This window comes from Struthio camelus, chromosome 21 (genome assembly GCF_040807025.1).
Source record: "Struthio camelus isolate bStrCam1 chromosome 21, bStrCam1.hap1, whole genome shotgun sequence".
NCBI classification, from domain to species: domain Eukaryota; kingdom Metazoa; phylum Chordata; class Aves; order Struthioniformes; family Struthionidae; genus Struthio; species Struthio camelus.
The window spans coordinates 2,932,314-2,959,402 of record NC_090962.1 but is presented as its reverse complement, the minus strand read 5'-3'; the positions used below and the strand labels follow the sequence as shown (position 1 = coordinate 2,959,402).

The following is a 27,089-nucleotide window of genomic DNA, read 5'->3' as shown; positions in this document are numbered from 1 at the left end:
GTGCTTCCAACACACAACGACAGCCAACTCCTGCAGTCCCCTTGTCCTTTTCTTTGCCGAATAAACCTTCCATTAATTTACTCCAAGCAGCCTACGGACTGCCTCCACCCTATGGCTAAATCCCCTTTGCCCTTAGATCGGGCTGCATCTGCCTTTTTCTCCTTGTCGTTATTATTTGCACAGGACACGTCCAGTATCTCAGGAACACTTGTAGTTTGCTTCCTCCCGCGCTCGGTGGGATCAAATCTGCAATTTTCAGAGGTTATTTTCGGCAACGAGCTTTGCACTCAGGAAGATCGGCTGGAGGAAGAGCGAAGTGCTTCTGAAAGCAGCACAAGGGCATGCCAAACCGGGGCAGCAGAGCTGGCTTCTGCTTCACTTCTGCTGCCCTTTGCGGGAGTGAGCCAGGGGAGCTCAGCTGAGGTGTCACCCCGCAGAGGAGGAGACCTGACCTACTACCTGCTCCGCATCTCTGTCTGCCTGCATGGCTCACAGGCACTGGAAAGACTGCGGGGGTTGCTGCTGCTGAGCAACAATACATTGCTTTAAACTAAACCTCAACTTACCACAGCAAGGATGGCAACACAACTGGAGCTTTGGAGCTGCCAAGAGAGCCGGGGAACCTGGGTTTTGTTTGCCACTATCTAATAAATGGGAGTAAAATGGAATTTCTTACCTGGCTTTTTCCTGCCTTGGTTCTACTGTGCACCCAACAGCACAGGTGTATCAGGTAAGAAGAATACATGTTATAATTCTTTCTTAGAGCAGACTTAGCTTTTCTTTACGTGTGCATGGGATGAAAAAATGCCAGATTTGTAGCTGTAACTCTTTTCCCTGCCCCTAGCTCCCATTCCCACTTTTGCCTGCGCATGGTCTCCATTTAAGGGCTACAACTGCCTAAGTGTTCAGTAAGAAAAGGTGGTCTTGACTCAAGAGTTTCCTCCAAGGTGCCCTATCCCTTTATTTTCTAGGAGAGGATGCACTTCTGCCAATTGAGCTGCAGTGTCTTGGGTTAATATAGGAGTATGCTTCCAACAGGATGCCTAGGGGAGCCTTTTCCTGAGGGCACTTTAAATTGGGGGTAATCACCTTTTGTAATGGCCCTGCACATCCTGGGGCAGCCTTGCTCCCCTTAAACAGCTCTGTAGGGGGGTTGGTTGGAGAAGAAACTCTTTTATAAAACCCAGAACAACCAGTGGGGTACTAACTGTACATCTTTGCCTACTGCCTTCATAGACATTATTTTTAAAAACTCCAAATGCAGACATTCCTTTGCTAATGGGTTCATTAAATATCCTGGACCTGAGATAAGAGGAGGAGACTGGAAACTTTTTTTTATGAAAAAAGTTTGAAGAAAGACAACCATTTTTTTAAAATAATAAATTGTAAAGATAAATGTTTGCCATTGTTAGTCACATTTATTCAGAAGGTGTTAGCTAGGCAACCAGCTATGTACTCTATATATTCTCTACAGACCTGGAGGCTGTATGTGGAGAAAGCTTGCCATGATTATGCAATGAAAACAGGAGGGGGAGGAAGAAAAGAACTTGGTGCATGCAAAAACATGACTACATCATCCAGAGCAGAGATGGCTGTGTATTACAGGGGTCTTCCTACTTTTATTGTATTGACACTGTTAATAGTATCAGAGGGTAATAAAAGGAAAGTGATGACTGTAGTAAGACATAACACTACTGTTTCAGTTTTTGAAATTAATTGGTGAGATCTGATTATTGCAGTGGGAAGGAAAAGGATCTTGGATTAGAGGAAGTGTCAGGTCAATTGCTCTTATTCAGGACCTGACTTAATGATTTGTCTATGACCTTGAAGCTGTTATCCAGGGCCAGATCCTGACACCCTCATGCTCTGAAGTGATCCAGTATTTAACAGAAGCCAGAGAAGATACTGTTTATGATCTAAAGGCATCAAGACCTGGCCCATGATTCCAGTGAATCTGTTTCTCTCTCTGCATTTTGGCTACCATTAAGTATTTTGGTTGAAAAGTACCATTTCAGTACAAAATAAACAAAATAAATTTTAAGGAACAGTCAGTCTTCTCAGCCTGTGACTTCAAGGTCTGTTTCTAAGTATAGCAACTGTCAGGTTATGTGCAACCTGTAATGTGTTAGATACATTATTTTATTGTTGGATTAATTGCCTAATTACTTGGTCTTCTTTCTCTAGTTACACAACAGTGATGAGTTGTTGTTAGAAATATATATGCCCATGGCAGAGGGTTAGGAAAGGTAGCTTCTAGCGTGTGAAGTTCAAACTGTTCAGATCATAGTGGTTTTCCAAAATATGCCAAAAATGTAAGACGTTCAGTGTTCAAAGAAAGCTGCTCTGTTTAGTACAGTAGTTTTCTGAAGATCAGGATTTAGCATGGATATAGCAGATAATTGGAACACTGCTTAAGCCTGTAACTTTGCTTCTTTGCTTACACGTGTACTTTTGATGAGTTAATTAAACAGAAATAAAAAACATTTTACTCTTGCCTGAGAAAAATTACTCACACATATGTGACCACTGACTATGAAGTAATTCCCTTTGTAAGAACAAGGAAGCACATTAATTGCCTTATTCTTCTTTCTTGGAGTCTTGAAATATGACAATTTTGGTGAGAGATGCTTTTTATTAATCTGTTGTTCTATAATAATGGATAAAATTGCCAATAGCTATGTTTCTTTATTGCTCCAACTTTGTTTTCTAAATGTAATGTGATTCATGGCTATGATGATAGAGGCATTCAAAAATGCTCAATTAGCTACCTGCCAGTTGTATGGATTGTGTACAAACAGGTGTAAGTAAAAACATACAAAAAAGGAGGAACATTTCAAAGGATTCCAAAGTCACTGGTATGACATAAGATTTCCCAAGGATGAACTTTAAAGTTACTTATTAAAATAATGTTAAAGTCTGGCACAGGAGAGAAGTAGCGAAAATAAGTAGCCTGCTTCCTCATAGCATTTCTGACTATCATTTCAGGGTGCTTAAAAGAGCTGTCTTTGAAGCACCTTCTCTGTCATGTGTGTTATTTGACTGCAATGAATGAGCCAAATTCAGTCTAACTGAGCACATTTGCCTCTACTTATGCCAGTGCTGTTTTCAGGTAAACATTCTTATGAAATTAGTATTTTTGGTCTGCTTGAGAGACTGATAGTGGCAGGAAATTTGGCATTTATGTAATTGATAGCTCTTTGGGGCTAAGACTGCAGCTTCTCCTATTTTTTCAGAGTTTGATATACTGTAGATGCTGCAACAATAAATGTGTCACAGTCAATGAGATCTGCTGAAATAAAGTTAGCGAAATCTTTCTTCTTTCTGCACCGGGAGAGAGTATTATCAGTAGGACTTTTGGGGTATAGGCTCATACTCTGTAGTTCTTAACTGAACAAGATTTTTGTTCTCTAATAAAAAAAAAGGTATTTAAGATTCTACTATGTTAAAATGACTTTTGTATATTTGCATACAATTAACTGTCATTCAGTAGGGTATCTCCCTTAGCCTTTTATTTTGAGTCATGAAAATAGAGAAGCTTTAACCACTGAATATATGTAAAGAGTAATTTATTTTCTGTAGCTCAGAGAGAATGAAATACGGGCTTTGATGTTCATAATGTTACCATGAATTAAGAATAACCCTTTTTCAATTACATTTCAAAATATAGAACATATTTACAGTGAGTTTCACTTAGAGTCAGGAATGGCAGATAGAAAGGATACACATGCTGCCCTGGATAATCCTGGAGCCTGACAGAGGTCAGATTGTTTGCTGACCTGGCTAGATATTCTTTATCTTTTTCCCAAGAAAAAGTTTTCTTGAGTGGCAGTGACATCTGCAACATCTGTCCCCAACAGATTATCTTAAAGGAAAGAAAATGTACTCCATACCAGTCCTCAGTATCAGTAAAACTGGTGTTTCCATCTTCCAAGTTAATAGATTCATACTGCAGCTATGTCACTGCCCCCAAAAGATTCAGTCAGGTTAGCGGATTTAAGGAAGAAATGGGAGATGCAGCAAGTGATTTTTCACATCTTTTCTTACTGCTATACACACTTGTGAGAAGGTTAGCAACCTCCCTGACCTAAAATCAGCATCTCAGTGGCTACTGACTTAAAGATACTGCTGAGCTTTTTGCATTGCTGCTAGAGCTTTCTGTAATGCTGGGCAAAAATAATATTGCTGAAGTTAAGTCTTGCTCAACTTTTGTAAAGAGAACATATAGACTGTCCCTGTCTTTGGAGAAGACCTGTTAATACAGGCTAATACTTCACTTGCCTGATAAGTCTTTTGAAGATGTGCTGTCCAAGTTGATTGACACCTCTCCTCAAGATCATTCCAGATTAGTAGAATGCATTGGTTCTTCAACAGCTAGGAGAAAGATGTGATCTTGGATAGGAAGGAGTTTGGGATATATGTACTTTTTATTCTAGAACTGATAATACAGCTCTGAAAGAGATGCATTTCTCTGCTATGCCATTTGAGATCCATTGTTGAGTTACTTTCCCTAACCTGTGTCAAGGACATTTTTGCTGTCAAAGAAGAACTTCACAGTTTTCCTAAGTTTAACAGCATCAGTATCCTCTCACCTTTGTCTAAGAGAACTAGCTATTTTTTTTTTAGTTTAAACAATAGTAATCTGTTTTCCACTGCTAACCTCCAGCTCTTTTGAAGTTCTCACAATGCTGAAAGTCCAGATTTGGACTGATGTAAATATATTCTCCAAAATATCTGCTTGAAATGAGATATATCTAGAGTGAGAGTGGAGATTAAAAAACATTTTCTTCAGCTTCAAGTTTGGGAAAGACTTCCAGAGTGATATTGGTACTCATGAATATGTTGCTATTCAGTCAACTAGGCATCCCTCTCTGGCCTAGTGCAAAGTAAAGATAAGCTTTCTGATGAGCTGCTAAGCCCCTTGAACTTTACAAATCTATAGCTTACTTTTATCAAGTCCCTTTCTTACCAAAACAAGCTTTACAGAAGCTTACATCAGGAAGTGAAGTTGCTGCATCAACTAATAGTTTCCTTTCTCTTCATCTGCATTGCTTGTATTATAAAAAGTTAATCCCTTCCAAAGTGTGTTTTCTATGCTGGTCTTCCTTTTTTCAGATAAAATACATGAATAATATTTTAGGCCGCATATAATCCCCACTGCTTATCAAAGGATGAATGAAACTCTCCAGTCATCCTTCACATAACTCTAATGCACTGCATTTGATGTACAGAAGTCTAAAGGGATGGTTCAGTGGAGCTATCACAAATTGGCCTATAAATTGCAATGAAATTAAAGGCCTGCTTTCCAAAGTCATTCTTCCTGACTGAAGACTGCAATACTATCAGCTCATAGTTGTACTTATATTTTCAACAGATAAAAAAAGAACTAAAAAGATTATATGTAGAATAATACTCTTGACTTCATCGTTTCTGTTCTTCAATATTCTTCAGGGAGATAAAAGAGGGGAATGGGGGCATTCTACTGTGATGGAGGACCTGCGATGATTTTAGCCCTGAAGAGCTCACTTCACATGGACAGTAGAACTTGGGCCCATTTACACCATACTGAATCACACACACAAGCAGTTAGCCCCTGCTACGTTATTCCTTATGTCTGCATTTTTTCCCTTTACTCCATCATCCTCCATACCAGGCTGACAAAATATAATTTGAAGAATATGGTTGTTTCAAGTGATTTAAGGGAAAATATAGGTTCTTCATGAGAAACCTAATATTAACAAAAATTTTTGTTAACTTAGTGATCACTGTAAATCAAACGGCGGGTTATTCTGATTCACATATTCTCTTTGAACGTTTGGAAGACATACTGTGAGAACCATGGTAGTGCATGAGAATGACAGTAACTAAGTAAGAGTAATTTTGTTGCCCGTTTAGAAAAAAAAATAAAAAATGGATTGGTAGTACAAACATCAAAAAAGAAAATCTAGCCATAGAATTATTTTAGCTGCAATATTTTAATATCACCCACAGGCATTAAGTGGATATTGCTCCACTAACTTGAACAAATTTGTTACACTGATGATCTGACCCTAGGGCTTTATTAATAATAGAAACAAGATTTTTTTTTTAATTGTGTCATGGATATTTAAGTAAAACTCCCTCCAGATTGTAATGTGCTTAAAATGCATGGCAAGCTGTGGCCCGCAGTTTTTAACCCAATGCTCTAATTTTAACTTCTTTTAGCTCTATGTTTCTCCTTAAAGCAATTACAATAGAATACTGACGCAGGATAATGATATGTTATTGCTGCATTCTGTAAATGCTGAAGTTTTTAAGAAAAATAAATGTCAAAGGAAAAGAGGTGATTTTATTTTTCAAAAAAAAGGATGAGCCTCCTAACAGTTCTTATAATGACATTACTTCTCGCATAGCAAGTGACTGATTATGAGTCAGTTATCTGGGGATGAGTTCTTGATGTATTCCTGTAGTAATGCCTAAGGTGAAAGGGAAGCATCAAAATTTGCTTCCATTATTTTTCTCAGGTTGAGTACTCACAAACATACATGGTATTCTGATTTTCCAAAAACTTGTATCTAGCACTTTCAAAGTATTGTATGCGCAGTAAGCACAGGCTAGATCCTCCCATCCTCATAGATCAGGCTTGCAAGATGAGCCATTACAATACAACCACCTTTTGACATGAATATTATTTGGTTTAAAAACATTGTACAGAACTTGGCTGCAATTTTAGCAGCAAGAGACGAAAAGCCCCATCTTCAAAAGAAAATGTAAGGAGTTTTTAAGCAGATAGAGTATAATCACTCAAGTACACTCCAATTATTTACTGTAATTAGGCAAAGACAAGAACTATCATTCTTTGCCTATAAAAGGGGTTCAGATATTGTACTGATCAGGATATCTATGGCTGAGAGCTACAAATCACAAATAAGTACATTAAAAAAAAAAAGTACTTTCAAGACAGCCCCATATTCTCTAATCTGCCCAGGTCTTAATTTCAAAAATTCTTTGTTTTCTGCATTAACTGATAGCCTTAGTATTTCAAAGAATAGGGTAATAAACATAAAAGAAAATAAAAGAAAGAACTTATGAACTGCAGTGTTTGATGGTACTGCAGAAGAAAGCCATACCTTAGTACCTGGATCTTGCTAAGTATTACAAAACCATGATTTTATTGAAGAGATTTTATAGAGAGTTGGATGATTGAAACAGCAGTCTGATAGAAATAAGTGTTTATATAGTTCATGAGAGCCAATAAAGAAAGAAAAAGCCCTGTCAACATGATGTTATACATCACCAAAACCCTTGCTTGAATGAATTATGTTATTCCAATTTATATAGCTGAGAATATGGCTTTGACTCTTCCTTAACTCAGAAGAGGTACAGGAACATGAGAAATATGTGAGATAAGTCATTTGGTGAAATATGAGAGATAGTCACTTGAGATAAACATACAGCAATCTACTTATGGCAAGGAAACATTATAAATGCAATGTAATATATTTTTATATTTTTTAACAGTTTTTAACAGTTTTAAGAGTTTTAACATTTTGCTGTGAACTAATGATATTTCACTTTGGAGCGGTGTCCCTGTACTTACAGGTCACTAAGCTTTGACAACTCTGTTAATGCAATTTGTCAGTGTCTCTGCTGCTCAGAACTTACATTCATACATTGTTACCCCAGAACTTCTCCCTCATATAATTAACTTCATACACATATGGCAAGAACCTCATCACTAGCTCAATCAATGATGGCTCTTCCAGCCCACTGTGAGAAAAGGAGTTGGTTATTGTAGTAGGATATACTGCTATTGTGGTGGCAATAACTGCACGTACTGAGCTGAATGTCAGCACTGGCATACTTTGGGGAGAAAAATGTGTGCTTAATGTGAGTCAATGTCATATGAACATTCTAAGAAAGTTATGCAAGTCCCAAATCACAACATTTTATAGTTTTACTCTGCAGTCTTTCATCAATATTTAACAAGTTTCTCTTCTTTTACTAGTGATATAGTAAATATCACTAGTATATATCACATATATCTACATCTATATGTATGTCTATCTTAAATGCCATATTTATTGCTGGGCTCAGTGGAAGCTGCTAAAGCAGTGCTCAGACAGCTCCGATACACGGTACTTGTGTTCAAATGTGTGCCTCTTTCAGACCACTGGCAAGCATTGCCTTTGCAAACAGGTGTGGTAGAAATTGTCATAGTCCTTCATTTTTCTGTTTCTGTCACCTCAGTCATAGTGCTGGCAAGAATTATGTGAGCAGGCATGTATCTACTTTGAATGAAGTCTGCCAGGTCAGTTTAAGCAGTTAATGAAGGCAGCTTGAGCTGGCCTTTGTTTATAAGAGATTAGGGAATATCCACATAATTCCTTCTACCTGCAGGGTTGAGGGGTATCTACAAGGCTGTGGAAAATGACAACAAGAAGCAGTGCTAATGTCTTCAAGGAGCATCTCTAGATTAGGAAGAAGCATGTGCCTACCTACCACCTGAGAGATGGAGGTTTATTTCTGGCAACTCTGACAGTGAACATGTTACCTCCCCAACAAAACCCAATGCCTGCTTGGTGGATCACTCAGGTCCCACGAGTGACTGCAAAAGGATGTGTGCATTATGGCACCCCTCCTTTCCACAGCAAGTTATGCTCAGCCTGCGTTCCTACGAGCTCCAGAGTTGAGGACAGATGTGTGGACACCTGCACTGCCTCATACTGGCAAGTGGAGAACAGCACAAGTAGGATTTAGGATACCTGCGGGAAGGCAGAGAGTGCTCTTCCCCCCACATTTCTAGGATCGTGAGGCACATCTAGGGTTCTAGACAATGGCCAGATCCTTCAGGTTCGCCGCTAGGGGCAGCTCCTCGTCCTGCAGAACCATAGGCTGCTCCTTGAGGTTTGCAGGAGGTTCTGGAATTGCCAGGACCATAGACAGCCACCTCTTTGGTTCACCACCACGCAAAACTACAGGCGCTTTTCAGAACCACGGACCCACTTCCTTCCCCCGGAGGTTCAGCGCCAGGAGCAGCTCCTGCCGAGGCTCACAGCCATGGACAACGCCCTTAAGTTTCAGGGCTGAGGGAGGCTCCCTGACAGTTCAGGACCGTGGGGATGCCCCTTTCTGTGGTTCAGACTGTCTTCTGCTGTTTCTTTCACCTTTAAACTTTTATCTTCTTTTTGACCATATCTTGGCAGCTTACAGGTGTTTGTATACTTTCCATTTTGCCTTGCTTTTTTTGTATTTCTGAGGGCCAACAGTACTTTTTACAGTATCAAAGACGTTAAAGAAATTTCAGCTGTGTCATTTTTACTTTTTCTTGTCACATTTGAAAATATACCTCCCTTCTTGATCTAAACTGTTCCACAATGATGCTAGGAGCTATCAGATAGCTGCTGTGTTCTGCTACCCAGATAGCTGCATTTTAGTGTCCACCAGATGCACTGTATGCAGTATATAAAGTGTCTCAGTCTCTTCTGAGATGTCTTTAAAGTTAGGGAGCAATTCCTTCCATTGTCTTTCTCTCTTTTTCTTTTCTTTCTTTTCTTTTTCTTTCTTTCTTTCTTTTTTTCCAAGTTAGCGACTGAATGAGTATCATATTCTTTATTTCACTTTTGTGGTTGGTGTTACTGGAGACAGGTCACTATAACTTTTCCAGACAATTCATTTTTCTGTAATACTTAATTCTTTATCCTGCTTTGTCCATCTCAGAGCCTTTCACAAGGCTAATTACAAAATATTTAGACATTTTCAAAGGAGCCTGAAATTAAGTTGCCATAGATTCTCTAACAATCAAAGTACACAGATAAAATACAGTTTTTGTCACCTCACTGACAGGGAATAAAAATCTTCAGGCGAGTAAAGCATGTTGATAGCATTTCGATGATTTAGAATGTTATAATTTACTCTTCTTAGCTTCCCTCAATGCATAGGAAATCCCTATCATCTGTAAGGTATTCTTTACCTACACTAAGTCAGAGAGAAAAAATAGTGAGCTCACTTTAACAGCGTTACAGTAGAACTGTAGATTTCTAAGCTTGAAATACACCCTTGAGTTTCCATTCTTGCCCCACTTGCTATTTCATTCATTTGTTCATGTCAACATGAAAACAAACTCCAAGTACTTTTAAACTTTGATTTTTTTTTTTTAGGGGAAATGCTAAAAAATTGTGTGCTTTTGGGCTTGTATCTCAGAAAGATGCCAGAGTCTTGCCTGAAATATACTTTGATTTAAACAGAAATGTCTGACCCGAACATTTGATTTAATCAGAAACATTACGGGCTAGACGAGCGGACAGTGAGGCAGACTGAAAACTGGCTGAACGGCAGAGCTCGGAGGGCTGTGATCAGTGGCACAAAGTCGAGCTGGAGGCCTGCAGCTAGCGCAGTATGCCTGGAGTCCATACTGGGTCCAGTACTATTCAACTTGTTCATCAGTGACCTGAGTGAAGGGACAGAGTGCATCCTCAACGAGTTTGCTGCTGATACAAAACTGGGAGGAGCGTCTGTGCTGCCATTCAGAGGGACCTCGACAGGTTGGAGAGATGGGCAGAGAGGAACCTCCTGAAGTTCAACCAAGGGGAGTGCAGGGTCCTGCACCCAGGGAGGCATAACTCCATGCACCAGTGCAGGCTGGGCGCTGACCTGCTGGAAAGCAGCTCTGCAGGGAAGGACCTGGGAGTCGTGGCAGACAAGCTGACCATGAGCCAGCAACGCGCCCTCGTGGCCAAGGCGGCCAGTGGTATCCTGGGTTGCATTAGGAAGAGCATTGCCGGCTGAGGCCACACCTGGAGTACTGTGTCCAGTTCTGGGCTGCCCAATACAAGAGAGACGTGGAGCTACTGGAGCAAGTCCAGCAAAGGGCCACTAACATGAGTAAGGGACTGGAGCATCTCTCTCAGGAGGAAAAGCTGAGAGAGCTGGGACTCTTCAGCCTGGAGAAGAGAAGGCTGAAGGGGGACTCTGATCAGTGTATATAAGTAGCTGACGGGAGGGTGTCAAGAGGATGGGGCCAGACTCTTCTCCATGGTGCCCAGGGATAGGACAAGAGGCAGCAGGCACCAACTGAAACATAAGAATTTAAGGAGAAACTTTTTTTCCTGTGAGGGTGAGTGGGCACTGGAGCAGGTTGCCCAGAGAGGCTGGGGAGTCTCCATCCTTAAGATATTCAAAAGACATCTAGACAGGGCCCTAGGCAACGTGCTCTAGGTGGACCCTGCTTGAGCAGGGGGGTTGGACTAGGTGACCTCTATAGGTCCCTTCCAACCTCAACCATTCTGTGATTCTGTGATCTGAAATGGTCTTCCTATCTATATATGGTATTTTACCACTAAGTTATCAGTCATGCTTAATTGATTACACTGTAGGTGGTTTCTGGTGGTGTAATAGGGGCCAATGTTTTCCATTTCCTGTTATTTTTCTTCTTCTAAAGATGGCCAAGTTTTAAAAAATACTTGTTCTCTTTACCTAGAGCTATGAATGACATTGGAGATTACATAGGTTCGAACATCGAAATATCCTGGTTGCCGAACCTGGATGATTTGATGAAAGGGTATGCACGTAATTTCAGGCCTGGGATTGGAGGTGAGACTTTAGGAATTATGTCTCTGTTATGTCTGACAATCCTACTACTCTTTGATATTTATGTGAACTTCATCCTCTACTTGAATAAAGGGTTGTAGTTATCTTGTACTTGGATAATGGAAACAGTAATGATCAACAATTTGCTTGTTCTGCCACTCAAAAAACATCGGACTGTTTTTTATAGTACAACACAATTAGAAATGCACTCTAATTGTGCTGATACACTTCTTAAAACAATCAATATCTAAACTGAAGTCATTTTGAATCACATTAAGTGGGGAAGATTTCTGCATTTGCTTGAAGTCATGGTGTCTTAAACTAGACAACATGATTTCCAGCATGGATTCCATAATTTTCAATAGTTGTGATTGCACTTCATTTCCTTTATAGCGGAAGAGAAGTGCTCTGTTGAGACTTGAGGGCATGCTACAAAAAAGATTGAAATTTCTTGCTCTAAGGAAGAGTTCATTTGGAAAGTGTAATCTGCCATGGAGAACACTTTTATATTTATTATATGAAATACAAAAGAATTAACAGTCTTAGATCATCTATATTATTACCTCACTGTGATGATGCATGTCACCCCCTTCTAATATTTTTTCTCAGGTCCTCCTGTTAATGTTGCTCTTGCAATTGAAGTAGCCAGCATTGACCACATCTCAGAAGTTAACATGGTATGTTGTCAGTTAAACTTACCAACTTAGGAACATCTGTATTGCAATGACAGGAAGCGTAGAAGTCTAACTAAATAGATAGATAGTTGCAAGTAGGATATCCTGCTACAAAATTAAAGAAGGAAGAGATTTCCCAACATGTCTGGAGTGTCACAAGAAAATATTGCAAAGAACAAATATTGTATTTTAAGACACATTTTGGGTAGAAATTGGCAATTATAAGACTTTAGCCATGTAAAGCGTGTGAGCTTTCTTACCACAGTTAGTTAGAACTGCCCTTATTAAGGGAAAACCTAACTTTAAGCAGTAACCTCCAACTTCTGCTCAAATTCCTTTTCATCGCATACACTCCTAAAAAGATGCTGAGGGAACTATTAGTTGTGAGATGCTGCTCCTTATTGCATAAAGATCTCTGAATAAAGCAACAGGGTACAACATATTGCAGATCACATACATAACCAAGCACAGGCAGGAATTAACCACATTTCTGAAACACAATAGATTTAATTTAAAAACCTCAAATCTGGATTCCCCTCCATCCCTTTTCTTTATTAAGATGCTTAACTTCACCTGACTTTTTTTTCTTTAAAAAACTTTCAAAACTGCAAGTCTTACTTATGGACATAAATAAGCGGATTTTCTTCATCTTAGACAAATATGCAGCTCTTGCAACGAGGTATATGTAACACTGTCATTGAATCACACTATTTTTTGATCTCTTGGGTTTATACGTAGTAAAAGCTCATAAAAGAAATGTAAATGCTTGGGCAGGATGTCTGAGTACAAAAATATTTTTGTGAATAGGAAGCAGCTATTACATTTCCAGACTTACACAATTATTTTTAACCAAGTCCCAAGGCATTGTCATTATGTTTGTTTAGCATCATCTGTTAATTGTGATTTCTGTTGTCATAGGAATATACCATGACAGTGTTTTTGCACCAGAGCTGGCGAGACGACCGTCTGTCTTATAACCACACCAATGAAACTTTGGGCTTAGACAGCCGGTTTGTGGACAAGCTCTGGTTGCCAGATACTTTCATAGTAAATGCCAAGTCTGCCTGGTTCCATGATGTGACTGTGGAAAACAAACTTATCAGGCTCCAGCCAGATGGAGTCATTTTATATAGCATCAGGTGAGCAAGAAAAAGTGAATTCAAGTGCACTCTCTCACGTGTGTTAACTTTTTGAAAAGCCTGTAAAAGTAAGCGCTCAAGTTTTCCTAGGATTTTTTCCTAGAATAACTATTAATTCAAAACAAATGTAAGTTCTCATCACTCCTATCAGAGATCACTTTGCTTTGTAACGATTGCACTGTCAGAAAGGTATCTTCAGCAGCACCAACACATTTTCCATTGAGCAATCACTAATCACTATTAAAATGTCCTTAATGGAAGATAAGCTTATAACTATTTGGTCACTAGGCAAGGAGGTGCTGAATACAGAGAAAAGATTGAGTTTTCTCTCATTGTTTCCTAAGGGAACTGTGAGCCCAATTTTGGCTCAACTTCCCTGCCTTTTGAAGGGAAGAAAGTAGCATTTCTCTGCTTTGGAAGAGTGTTCTTGTTAGAACTCAGTAACTGTATTTAAAAAAGTTAATTGTCTAATATTCTGAAAATTACTTAATGAGTGCGCACCTTTGAAATAGTAAGTCCGAGTTCATCTTAAGGTATTGGTAATGATCTTGGGGACGGGATGGGAGGAGATTTGACTCAGAAAAAGTCCTTTTTATCATCAGAAGTAGCTGAAGCATCCTCTGACATTATACAAGTCATTTGACCTTTCTTAATTTCCCCCAACTCCGGGTTTCCCAGACACTTAGTAAAGACAATAGCTCTGAGGGTTTTGAAAATATTGTTTGTTGTGTTAGTATTATTAAGGTTTCAGGGTTTTCCATTCAGTCCTTAAGTTCTGAAGGAAAATGAAAGGTCACAGAATTACAGAATAGTTAAGGTTGGAAGGGACCTTTGAAGATCACCTGGTCCAACCACCCTGCTCAAGCAAGGTCACCTAGAGAAGGCTCCCCAGGACCATATCCAGGTCAATTTACAAAGGTCTCTCCTAACTGAATTCAACTCACTGGTGTTCTTCTTGCTTGGAACAGGATTACCTCAACAGTGGCCTGTGACATGGACCTTTCCAAGTATCCAATGGATGAACAAGAATGCATGCTGGATTTGGAGAGCTGTAAGGGCTGAGTACAGTATTCCCTATAACTTATATTCTATTTAAAGCCTTCATATATGGTACTTAGGTTGCTGGAGTTTGTTGGAGTAATTCTGCTTTAGTCAATGAAATTTAAGGACTGCTTAAAATTTAGAAATAAAAGGTACAAATCACAATCCTTTGATTCTCTGTGTTGGGCATTAGACTATGCACTTTTCAAAACGAGTTCAGCTCTGACCCAATTCAAAACTATAGGATTCAATTCAGTGAGGATGAAAAACCTTCAGTCCTACTGATGACAGATGACTGAGAACTTTGTGCTTGATGTAAAACCTAGTGAAATTGGCAAAATTTGGTGTGCTTCCTTTTTTTCTTTCCTTTATGAGAAAACATGAAGAGGAAAGCATTCCCTGCTCTTAAAGAATGTGATAGTGACTAACCCTGGCATATCTACTTAGCTTGCCTAGGCATTTCTGTATCTGTTATACAGGGATCAGTTAGAAGACTATGCATAAATTGGCTTCATGCTCACAAGGGAGAGTGAAGGATAAATTTATATTTTGTCCAACCTCTATTTTATCTACAATCAGCTTGTAATTCCCATAAGCACTAATACTTTTGAATGAAATTCACCACTGACACAAGCAGGGGCCATACGATCAATAGCAATGAATTTGGCTTTTTGTGGTTTTTGTATCAGGAGCAGACTAGAGATCCTGAGGGTTCCACAGATTGGAGAATAGCAGTTTCTGAACAGATGCACTGACACACTGATGCAAGCTTCTCGTTTTCTTTTTTAGCACTGACTCTGTTTTCCAGGCAATTAACCACAATACAATTTTATCCTGTCAAAAATAGCAATCTACAGTTTTACTTATGTAATCAGCAAATGCAGAGGCAGCAGACAATGAACCAGCAATCAGTTCTCTCTCCCAGCAAGTGCTGCAGGAAGTTTTGGTGACAGTTGATTTTTTAAATTGAATTTGAGCATTTTGATTTCAATGCAATAAATATATGAAGAAATAAAGCCTCTTTAAAGAAATGAATTAAAGTATCAAGTTGTCCATTACAGAAAAACTAACAAAGACTGATTTCCTATGGATTTGCCTATCATATACATCCCCTCATACATCTCCCACCCCTATCTCATACTCCCTGTGCCCTGTATCTCTTCCTAGCAGTTACCTTCCAGCTGCCTCCCATGTGATACTGCAGTGACTAACAGGCTGATATGCTTGGTGATTGGCAAGCTAGCTGCTGCATCTCTGAATGGATGTGGGTCTGAGTTATACTGCCTTTCTCTAATTGGATGCACTAATTTGTGTTCTCCACCCACCATTCCTTACAAAACTTGCAGGAATCTAGCAACTTTGAAACCTTCATCTTTCTGTTAGATTAGTTTGAAAATGTTAAGGAAGTTCAAAGGCTGTTAGGAGGAGACTGACAGAAAGATGGAGCATAGGCAACTTAACTGCATAGACATAGCTTTCTTATTAAACTACCTAAAGCCTAGGGGAGATGTTGACAAATGTTTCCAGGAGTGGTGACTCCTATGAACAATTCAGGTACATATTTTAATTTCCTGTTGGGTGCATCTTTTTTTAAGTGTTGCGGGGCTTGCAAGGAGAGACACACAGTAGCCAGTAAACTGGATGCATGCTTGTTGAGGACAGTGGAGAAATCCCTGACAAGAGAACTCTGTTTCCTCTGTACTACCTGACAGGCACAAAGACTGCCTATCTCATAAAATCAATGGGTGAAAGTAGAAACAGATTTGCATTACATAATTACACTCTGATCTGCCTTCAGTAGGGTGGTGACATTAGATTTGGTAGTTATTTTCTTTTCCAGTCAGTTCCAATTCCTGTGACTCTCAGATCCAGGCGCATTGCAGAGGTAAGTAGCCTAGCTTGAGTGCTAAAGTAACAGTTAATCTACTTTGAATATGTAAATGAGTTTTGAGAGCTAACTTGAATATTTCTCATGGCACTGAATGTGTTGTACCATGCCACTTACTGTCAGTTTGTGTGAATCAACTTGATTTTTTCTCCCTGTTGGAAAGCTATCCCTGTGGTTATCCTGGCAAAACTGATGTTGCCAGGACAGTGAATTATGCAGACTGAATCTCAGCATGTTTGCAATGCGACTGATGAAAATCAGATTGGCAGAGGAATGTGAGGAGTTCCTCTCTGAACCCTCTACATATTAAATTTCTTCCCAAAACTTTGTGCTTATTCAGATTTCCTTTTGGCAGATGGCTACTCTTCAGAGGATATTGTCTACCACTGGTCAGAAAACCAGGAGGAGATCCATGGGCTGGATAAGCTGCAGCTTGCTCAATTCACAATCACCAATTACCGGTTCACAACAGAAATGATGAACTTTAAATCTGGTAACAGAATCAGTCTTTAATTCAGAGACAGTATCTGACTTGTTCCAACATAGGAAAACCTCCCTTATCTGTATTAGAAAATTCCTTCTTTTAAGGAATTAGTTTAAAGGATCTGTTATGTTTCTGGTACAACTTTCTTTAGCTCATACTTGCAAAAAAATGCCAACCTTTGCTGAGCCTTCAGTAGCCACTGCAGCATATTATGACAAATCTGTAGTCCTTTAGATCTACGTGTTTGAAATAATACTGCATGGGGTACCCAGATAGCACTTTATAAAAACATTTGAGGTATAGCTCATGTCTTCCTGACCTAATTTGCAATTTAGGGTAAGGAAAAGTTGAGCCCTCATTTTATGAGGCTTATGATGTACAGTCAGATCATTCCTAATTCTATCCAGTAGAAGTCAGTTGTGTGTAAGCATATCACTGGGTTTATTGCACTGTTTGTAAGAGATTGGAATCATTTCTTTCCTGCTGATTTTTTCATCCTCATTCATGTATTCAGATTCTCATTTATGCTGCAGATCTCCTCCAAGCTCTTTTTTTGAGTTTGAAATTAACTTGGCCTTTTAGAAAAACTAAATTTAGTATCTGGAGGACTTTCTACAGCAGATGATGAGACAGTACACATTTTGAAGCAATACTGTTATTCAAGAAGACTCACAATTTTATTTTCAGATCTGGCATTGATATGACCTGAGACAAGTCATTTGACCTATTCTTAGCTAACATTGCCAAGGAAAACTAGAGTACCTCATGCAGGGCTTATGAAGACTAATTGAACAACATCAAAAAAATTTTTTTGTAATCCTTGTCCAAAAGATGTTTAAGAATGCAGATCTTCATCACTATAGGAAAAGTTATTTTAAATATCAAGTTGACTGTAATTCACGCAGAATTTTTTTTTCATCTGCTTCTTTTAATCAGCAGGTCAGTTTCCCAGGCTCAGTCTCCACTTCCACCTTCGGCGAAATCGAGGCGTTTACATCATTCAGTCTTATGTTCCTTCTATCTTACTAGTGGCTATGTCATGGGTATCCTTCTGGATCAGTCAGTCAGCTGTGCCCGCCAGAGTGTCATTAGGTAAAACAGATAGTTTGGGGAACAAACAAGGAGGAGTATGCTGAAGTTGTAACGATGCTCTCTAAAATACCTCATTTTCCATGAAGGCACATTTATGAATACTATGTCTACATCTGCAGAAGAGAGGGTCTTTTAAAAGATTTCCTTCATGTTTTAAGTTCTGTAATGCTATCAAAGCAGCTGTCTGAGTAAAGAACAGAAAATAAACATCTAATGATGGTTAAAGCCATAGTGAATGAAGGCAGTTGTATGAAGGAATTGGTCTGAAGCAACTGAGACCATGACAAAAAACATTTCTAGAGCTTGTGGATCTGTTTGCCTGAAAAAAGGTTGCAAGTCCAGATGAAAAGACTTTTGAGGGTCTGGATCTAGAACAAAATGAAGATTTTTCAAAGCTGCCTTAGTCATACGAATGCACAGTTTTCACAAACTTTTCAAATTCCCTAGACATTTTGAAAATTAGAAGCCACACTATTAAAGGGCTTCTACTATGAAGAATATTCCTCAATTTCAAATTACTAAATACTTTTTTATAAAGGTATATTATGAAACCTAAAAAAAGTTTCTCATACTACACTGCAGGTATAACTACAGTTCTTACTATGACTACACTGATGGTCAGTGCCCGATCTTCACTTCCACGAGCATCTGCCATCAAGGCACTTGATGTTTACTTCTGGATTTGCTATGTGTTTGTCTTTGCTGCACTGGTGGAATATGCATTTGCACATTTCAATGCTGACTACATGAAAAAGCAAAAGAACAAGATAAAGGCGAGAAGGCGGAGTGGAGAGGTCAGTAAGCTAAATGCAAAGAGTCATCCTGCATTACAATCTTTTCTCCTGTGGAAGCAAATTCTTCTTGTTCTACCCCTTTTGAAAAGAAAAATAAACAATTCCTGGTTAATACTCTTGCCATGTTAATATGACAGGCAACCAACCGCAACTGCTGATTTCCCCCTGCAATATGGTCAACATCATACTCAAGGAAACGTTCTAACATGGTTTGTTGCTGTATTTAAGAGAGAGAGAATGGAAAAGAAGAGGTGCAAAGTATGTCCTGAGGCAGATCTCTATGCCTTGCACTTAGAGAATACACTTAGACCCTTCGATATTGGTCCAATCTCAATGTAAATTACTGTAACCTTGAGCTGCTCCTGCAGGGTCAGGGTAGAGCCATTATGACAACATTGCACAAGAAGGGGAAGAAAGGCCTTTTCTCAGAAAGTATTCTTTAGTGGCTGCTTATATTAAGACTCTTCCAGCTCTGCTAGAGATTCATAAAAGGCTTCCAGCACAACTGAAAATTAGGCCTGTAGTCTTCAATATTATCCTGTGGAGATTACATTGATACATCTAAGTTGCATAAGATTAAATATAGATATAATTAGCTTGGCTCTAACTTATGTTCTAAAGTAGACATGAAGCCCCGTGAAACTGAACAAAGGAGTCCTTAGATGAAATTTCTTCCTGGAACTCCACAGATGGCTTTGCTGCTTTCTTCATGCACCTACATGCATGCCAGCAATGAAGCAGAGTGAAACGTTTAAGGAACATTTATTCTGACAATTGACAATGTGCAGTCCAGGCCTATATATTTTAGAGCTCTCTGGGACACTGAGTATTATTTATTATTACTCAGTTTTATGAAGCGGTAGCAGATATGACTGATCCATGTTCATTTTCTATCCTACCTTCACATTCTCTCAGCTTTAGTGAGTCTGAGAACTCCCTACTGTCTTTGACCACACATGAGATAACTATCTCCTTCAAATCAGGCAGTTATTTTTAAGCAGGAAGGCCTAAGCACACTATCTCAATAGTATCTCAGTAACCAAGAGTATGTAAAACTATAACCAGAATTTATAACAATTTCTGTGGCAGCACAGAATCTTTCATGGTTCCTTCTGCCAATGCAACTCATGAATACTGTTCAACCCTTATAGGTCTCATGCATATTTAGCTGTGTCAGTATTATGGCTAGCTCTGATCAAGTACATTACCTTTGCCCTATAAATTACTGTTTCTCCTTTTCCCTTTGCAGATAAATGTGAAGAATGCCATTGTTCTGTTTTCCCTTTCCATAGCTGGTGTGAACCAGGAACTAGCCATTTCCAACAGGCAGCATCGAATTCCCAGAAGCCTGCCTGGATCATATGGCACAGTAGAAATAGAAACTGGAGAGACAAAGCAGCAGCATGAAATGAAACTGGATAAGAAGAGTGGTCTGAAGTCCCTCTTTAAGCCTATTGATGCTGATACCATTGACATATACGCCAGAGCAGTGTTTCCAGCAGCCTTTGCAGCAGTCAACGTTATATACTGGGTTGCTTACACAATGTAAAAAAAAACAAAACAAAACAAAAAAAGGTTCTGTGAAGACCTGCAGATTGAACAATATCTACATACTACACAGCCCTTGCTGAAACTGTATTGGTCCATCTCTTCTCAAAGTGTTTCCCAATGAGCTTGAGACACTTGCAAAGTGAAGGAACTCCTACAACTGATTACTACTAAAAGCAAAAGAAGAAACAATTCATTATCAATTTGATTTAATATATTAATTACTGTACTCTGTCAAACAATCTCAGCTCCTTTTGTTTGTTGTCTTAGTGTGAGACAATTTATCATATGTACATATTGGCAGCAAAAGTGCAAATCCTAAATTATTATGTTTTTCCTCCATTTTAAGGACTAGTCAGTAATGAAGACTTATTTCTTCACACTCATATAATTTTGGTTTTTTACAGAGCAGCTAATTACTCATTTCCACACAAGAGTGATTTTCTGTACCTGGCCTTCTGTGGGATGGTCCAGGTTTAACAGTAGTGATAAAGTTGGATATTTTAGTCATAAAAATCTCATTATCCAAGTAAAAGGGAACAAGAGGTGGGTAGAGGATTTTTTTAAAAATTATTATTTGTCTTTGATAAAGCATTTAAAACATTTCCGTACTCTTAGTCACAGCATGAAATAAAATATACATATAATACAAATGCATATATACAAATAGAATTCTAGTGAATTTCTAATAATGACTGTATTACATTTCAGATACAAGCTAAGGAAAACTTAAAACACTTAAACATAGCAATGTTTATTAGTTTAGCAGGCCCAAAATAGACAAGTGCTTCAGAAACACAAAGGAAGCTCAAGCTTCCTATGTTGGAAAGGCAAACATTTTTAAAAGTGCTTGATAACAAAAGTACTCCATTTTCAGGAAGGACTTTAGAATTCCATCTGTTAATTTTCAGTGAAAATCAGATACGTGACTACCATTTGTGCCTCTGAAAAATCTCCTTTTTGCATCTGGCCCTAAATAGCTGAGGGAAGTCCAAAAATGTCATACGTGGCTTTAATCTACTCTAGATGCTTTGAAAATTTTTGCCATTTTTGTTCAGAGGCTGACCTAATAGGTATGTTAGGCCGTTTCACTTCCATGATTTGATAATGAAATTTGTGGATACTCGCACACATTCCTTAATTTAAGACTAGATCCTATCACCCAACTCACAAAAAGTAACTTTGTTCTGTAAATAATTCCAGTGACCTCAGCAGATGAAGGCAGGGTTCACAACAAACAAAATTTTCATAATTCATCTCTAAAAAATTCCACAACAAATATATTGGGATATAGGTGCAAACAACTGAAATATTGTTAGTACAGGAAATCAATACAAGAAGCTTCAAAAGGGGGATTTTTTTGAGGATTGTGGTGCCTAGAAAGTGAAAGGTTGTTACGAATATACAGACTGACACAAAAAGTGTGAGAGGGAGGGAAGGAGGGAGACAAAGGAAGTGGCTGAAAGTTGGAACCAGGGAGAGCATGGGGAGATGCAACATTAAACAAGAAAAGATGTAGGAGAGCTCTGCTGGGCTTTGAAGATGGGGATCTTGAACTTAGTGACTGATGCTTAATAGCTGCAATTGCAGTAAGGATGAAGGATGAAGCACTTGAGCACAGTGCACACTGATCAGTGTGTGCAGATTCCTCCTGCCTTACTTCCCTGCGACACGTGGTTTGATTTCACACAACCAGCACTGAAAGATAGAGCATTGTTACACAGATTTATAACTTAAAATAGTTCTTTTCCAACTCCAACTCAGTAAGTGCATCCAAATAGTACTTACATGTTTGTATTTACTACACTTTACGAGACTCTTCTATACTAAATAAAAGCAAGGTATCACACAACTTTCAGCTTATCCAGGAAGCTCATGAAATTTCACATTCCTTTAATATGTGTAGGTAATCCAGGTTGTCATCTTCCTTCTGCTTTTCCTCCTTCTATTTTATTTTTCTTAGTGATTGTTCCCGATGTTGTCAAAATGCTACATTACAGAAATATACAAATTTTTACTAAGTGCATTTTGGTCATAATTGTCTTCTCCCATAGGAAATTCAATAGCCTCTGAGTTGCAACCCTTTCTTGTCCTCTCCTGAATCAGGGATGATTCAATGATTCAACTGATGATTCAATCGATGATTAAGTGCAGAATGGAATACAGAGGAAGCATAGCTTTACAATGACTTTTTCTAAGTTGCTTTTTCTACAATCTTGGGCCAGGTCCTTGACATATCTTAAATCTCTTTTCTACCTCTTATTTTTCCTTAAAACTGAGCTGTTTCAATTTACACCTAATCTAATTCTTGCCTGGTCTCAGGAGCAAAGGAAGTGAAAAGGTAACTTTTGGATGATGACAGTTTCTTATCTGTCTACCCATAGGTAAGCAAGAAAGCAGGCAAATCTGAAACATTCTGCTCAGCACTTTGAAGAGTATCACAACAACAGCACACTGGAGGAAGGCCATAATGCCTTCCTCTTCTCTTTAACATTCATGTAAATTAGAAATAATCCTTGTTTTAAAGTCAGTGGAGAACTATGGCTTTGAGAGCAGAGTCTAACCTTTTTGTATCCCCTGGTTTCTCTAGCTACTAGTTTAACACGCCGCCTGTCAGAGTCAGAATCTGTTCCTAAGAGTGAAATTATGGGCTGAATCTAGTGGAAGAAATACTTGCAGCAAGCTCCATTGGAGTGTATATCATAAGAAATCCCCTTGATTTAGGATTAAAGTTATTAAGGAACGGAGAACAAAGCACTGACCTAGTCCCTCTAGTGTGCAATTGCTGGTTATTCAGAGTAATTAGCAAGAAGGCGGCTGCAAATATTATAAAGGCAGTGTCTAATCTAATTACTTCAGCAGTAATACTTTGTAATTGTAAACCTGATATAACTCCTCACCCTGAAGCCAGCTGAGCAATCACAGTGAGTTACTGGACAAAATTAGTTGATTCTCCATCTGGAAGATACTCACAGGCTGCATGCCCTGTTGACTTCTTCAGATTTATTCAATGAAATTTCTATAGTTTGACTGCAAGTCTTTGAGTTGCATAGCTCAGTTGCGACTGACCAAGTAAAAGGTGGCAGCAATCTTTCCTTCAGAAATCTAAGGCACTGAATCAGCCAGGAGACATTATGCTAGGCCATTACAATGTTATAGACAGAGGCATAAATAAATGAAATTTAAAAAAAATCCTCTCAAAATATTTCAAGCAGTCAGAATGTGCACTGTGAGCATACATATGGCAACTGTGTCCATTCCAGGAATTAGGTGACTCAGAGAGGAGAACAGGTGTTTCAGCTACTGTTACTGCAAAAGCATTTGCAGGAGTACCATAAGACAAAACATCTCCATCTTGAAGAGTGTTCTCTGTGTTTCCAGAGGCAGAAATAGAAGAGACAGATGCCAGACAATTCCCCCCCCCCCCCCCCCCCACACACACCTTAAGGAAGAACTTCCATACAGGAGCATTGTTTAATGGCTAGAGTTTTGCATAAATTTGAAGGTTCTGAGTTTTTGGGTATGTCTTACATTTCATTTTTCATTTTTAAAAAATGTCAATGATAAGGGCTCTGAATGCAGATAATACTCTATTTAAAACTACACACAATACCCTAATCAATGCTAATTTTACAGAGCACTGAATAAAAAGAGATAAACTAAGTCTGATGTCAACTGAAGGCTATCCAGGCTTTGGATGTGCTATACTAGTGTCGAGGAGAGAAAAAAGAACCATGTGACAGAGTAGAAGGAATTTTTTTCTATGCTGTACCTGAAAGTATTTGTATTCCTTTCAGCTCTTTAGAATACTGCTCTATGGACTGGTGTGTCTGTGGGAAAGAGAGTGGGATATGTTTTAATGTAATCACTGTAACTGTTGAAGTGTTAATAAAGTGTAGATTATACATAAGTTGTAGCTTCTATAAACAGACAAAATAGACATTCCAACTATTGAATAAATAGATAAAAGACATTACAAGAAAAATCAAAATAACCTCTGTGATTTCTTCCCATACTGAAATCTTGTCTCTTCAGTGCCCAAGGGCTCATAAAACCCTGCTTTGGCCTTGACAACAGAAGAAAAGTACCATTCTGTATTCATGAGTACTCTTTGTGGGGAACTTACACAAACTTCTGTATTTAGGTTAAAAAAAACCCAGCTGTTTGCTGCCTTAAGAGGTTGGAAAGAATCAGACAGTACAAGATGAAGAAGAGAAAGATACTAAATGATTTGTTTGAAAAGCAATGCCTGCAACGCCTGCACTATTAAGAGGGTAACACACATACCTAAATCTGTCCTGCTGCTTTGCAAAAAAGAAAACATTTATCCAAGTTTAAGTAAAAGCTCCCACATCAGTCCTTAACAGGTTTGCTAATCCAACAGATAATGGAGCGAAACCAGTTTTAACTCAATGAGGCGTCTGCTGTTGGTACAACAAAACACTTAATAGGATTGCTCTGATTTTCAACGCTCAGTGTCATTAACCTAAGAAAGCACTTCACATTAGGAGGAAAACAGCAACCCTCTGCATGTTTGTTTATGCAGCGGAATAGATAACAAAAAGCTCATTGAAAGTTATTGAGAATATTTCCATTAAAGAAAAAAAAGAAAAGAAACACCTCTCCCTATGCCCTCTTTATTACAGAGACTTAAAACATTTGCAGTGGTTGAAAGCTTGTTTAATGTTACAATAATACTGAGTGCAATATTTATTACAGAATATTTATAGCTAATTCTTCTTAATGAAGACTTAATACAAATTTGGCAGTAATACGTCTTGTTGAACGGATTTGGTAGCTGGACTGCAAAGCACTGTCACTTTCTGCCTTTATAGTTTGTGTCTTAAATGAAATGAGTTTGGGGATCTAAGCCCATCATTACATGAAACATTAGGGATCTGCCCTCTCCTTATACCTGTTTTATGTTACGGCTATTCCTTTTACAAATTTCTGCCTGATAAAAACAAATCTGAGAAGATAGTCAAACTCTGTCTGTTAGAAAATTTGGCAATAAGAACTAAATAGATGTTATTGGAGTTGACAATGCAACAAAAAGGCTGGGCCAAATATATATACATATATATATATATACATACATATATATATAGACACACACACACACACACATATATACATACATATATATATATATCTCCAAATAGCTCTTACTTCTGTTATATTTGAAACCTGTCTCAATCATTCTGGATTTAGAACCAACCAAAATATAGGATTCTGCTCCACCAAAGGTTCCTATAACCCATTATCCAATCTCCATCCTTTGGTATAAAGCCTGTCATGGAGTTGCTGAGGGTGCATATCTTTTATTGAGATCAGTAATGTTCAATATTTAAAATTGCTATTCTTTTTGTTCTCAAGTTGGGTTATCACAGACAGTATTAGAAACTAATGAAAAATGCTTTTATATATGTAGGTCCAATCCACACAAAAAAAGTTGTACTGATTTAACCACATTAGTTTCACAAGCTTGTTTTGTCAATACCACCATTTCGTGTCACACAGAAGAGAAAGTGTACCCAAGCAAATGATAGAACTTTTTTGTGTGCACAAAGTTCACGAAATTTCCATGAGGGGATTTACCAAAGAGAGCTTAATTTACCTTGTTAGAATTGTTTAGAAGATTAATTCACTAATAATTTGGAACACTGTTAGCTACTTAGGATGAAGGCATTGAGAAAGGTAAAGAGTATTTCAAATAGGTAACAATGATTTTTCAGGCTTTGAAACTAAGTTGTTCAAAAATAATTACACGGTAACCTGTCACTGGTCTAGATTTCACCTGGCAAGATGAGGATTTCTCATAATGTCCTAGAGATGGCATTAAGAGATAGCAGATGTAAACAAAGATTTGTAAAATGAAACTGACTGTATATACTTTATTTCCCAATTGCCTTTAGACAGTTTTTATATATTCCTGTAGTAACCATAAAGCCATTGATCAATTTACCTGTTGGTTAAGATAAGAAGACTATTCATATAGTGTGTGCACCATGGGAGCTTTTAGAAAAAAAATTACCATTTACTCCTTCCCTGCATTAGGATATATTATTTAATTGAACAGTATTTACTCAACAGTTATATTCCTTTACTCAACAGCTATATTCCTATGTACTTTATTATAAATAGCTGTATTTTTTTTAAGCTACTTGAGTAAGAATAAATCGAACAAAGGAAAAATAGTCTTTCAAGACCTGACATTCTCAAGCTCAGACTTTCATGTTAACAGGATCCATAACAACTTCAGCTGAAAGCCTGGAATTTAAAGAGCCGGTGGGGCTGCACTCTTACCATATAACTAATAATAAATTACAAAATTACTATTACAAAAGGTCGCAATTGATATTACAATGCCTAGCTTCCTGGGGTTGATTTTCAAGATATACAGTGAGAGACAGTACTTATCCCAACAGTTTAAAATCTCAACAGGCAAAGGAATAGGAGAAAGGAATTACATATCCCTGATGTATAAGTAAGGAGGTGACATCTTAGCAAGTTGATCGTGTAGAGTTAATTCCAGAGTACCTTTGAAAACTTAACAGGCTGTGAAAGGAAACCAACCTCTAGAAATATATCCCTTTCTTTAACCCTTATAATACTTCTATCTCACTTGTTGCTCTGCTATTTCTCACTTTCTTCCTCTTGAAAAGCATTTCAAACTTAGAAAAAAAAAAGTGGAAATTTTCTTTCTCTTTGATGCTAGGACAAATTAAACAAAACTAACTGTAAGCTCTTCCTTCACACAGGTATGAAAAATACACTGAAGTTCCTATAAAACTTTTGAGTCTCAGTGTACAGACTTTGTAGTTGTACCCATTTCTTTCTCTTGCAGCACACACAGGTAATCTC

At 38.2% G+C, this 27,089-nt stretch overlaps 2 protein-coding genes across 5 annotated transcripts in view; one reads left to right on the top strand and one right to left on the bottom strand.

Moving 5' to 3' along the window:
• CFAP74 (cilia and flagella associated protein 74) overlaps positions 1-27,089 on the bottom strand; it is a 102,001-nt gene that overhangs the window by 67,065 nt on the left and 7,847 nt on the right. The window lies entirely within an intron of this gene.
• On the top strand, positions 15-24,135 carry GABRD (gamma-aminobutyric acid type A receptor subunit delta). 3 transcript variants are annotated; one of them, XM_068915978.1, is made up of 10 exons: positions 700-730; positions 10,137-10,860; positions 11,456-11,568; positions 12,175-12,242; positions 13,158-13,378; positions 14,347-14,429; positions 16,663-16,800; positions 17,728-17,883; positions 18,466-18,677; positions 19,927-24,135. In XM_068915978.1, exons 3-10 carry the CDS (start codon positions 11,460-11,462, stop codon positions 20,224-20,226), a joined length of 1,287 nt encoding a protein of 428 aa, XP_068772079.1. In that variant the 5' UTR covers positions 700-730; positions 10,137-10,860; positions 11,456-11,459; the 3' UTR covers positions 20,227-24,135. The 3 variants fall into 3 exon arrangements, with proteins under 3 accessions (XP_009669883.1, XP_068772078.1, XP_068772079.1); XM_009671588.2 differs by lacking the exon at positions 10,137-10,860 and having other exon boundaries at positions 15-730; XM_068915977.1 differs by lacking the exon at positions 10,137-10,860 and having other exon boundaries at positions 26-730; positions 17,731-17,883.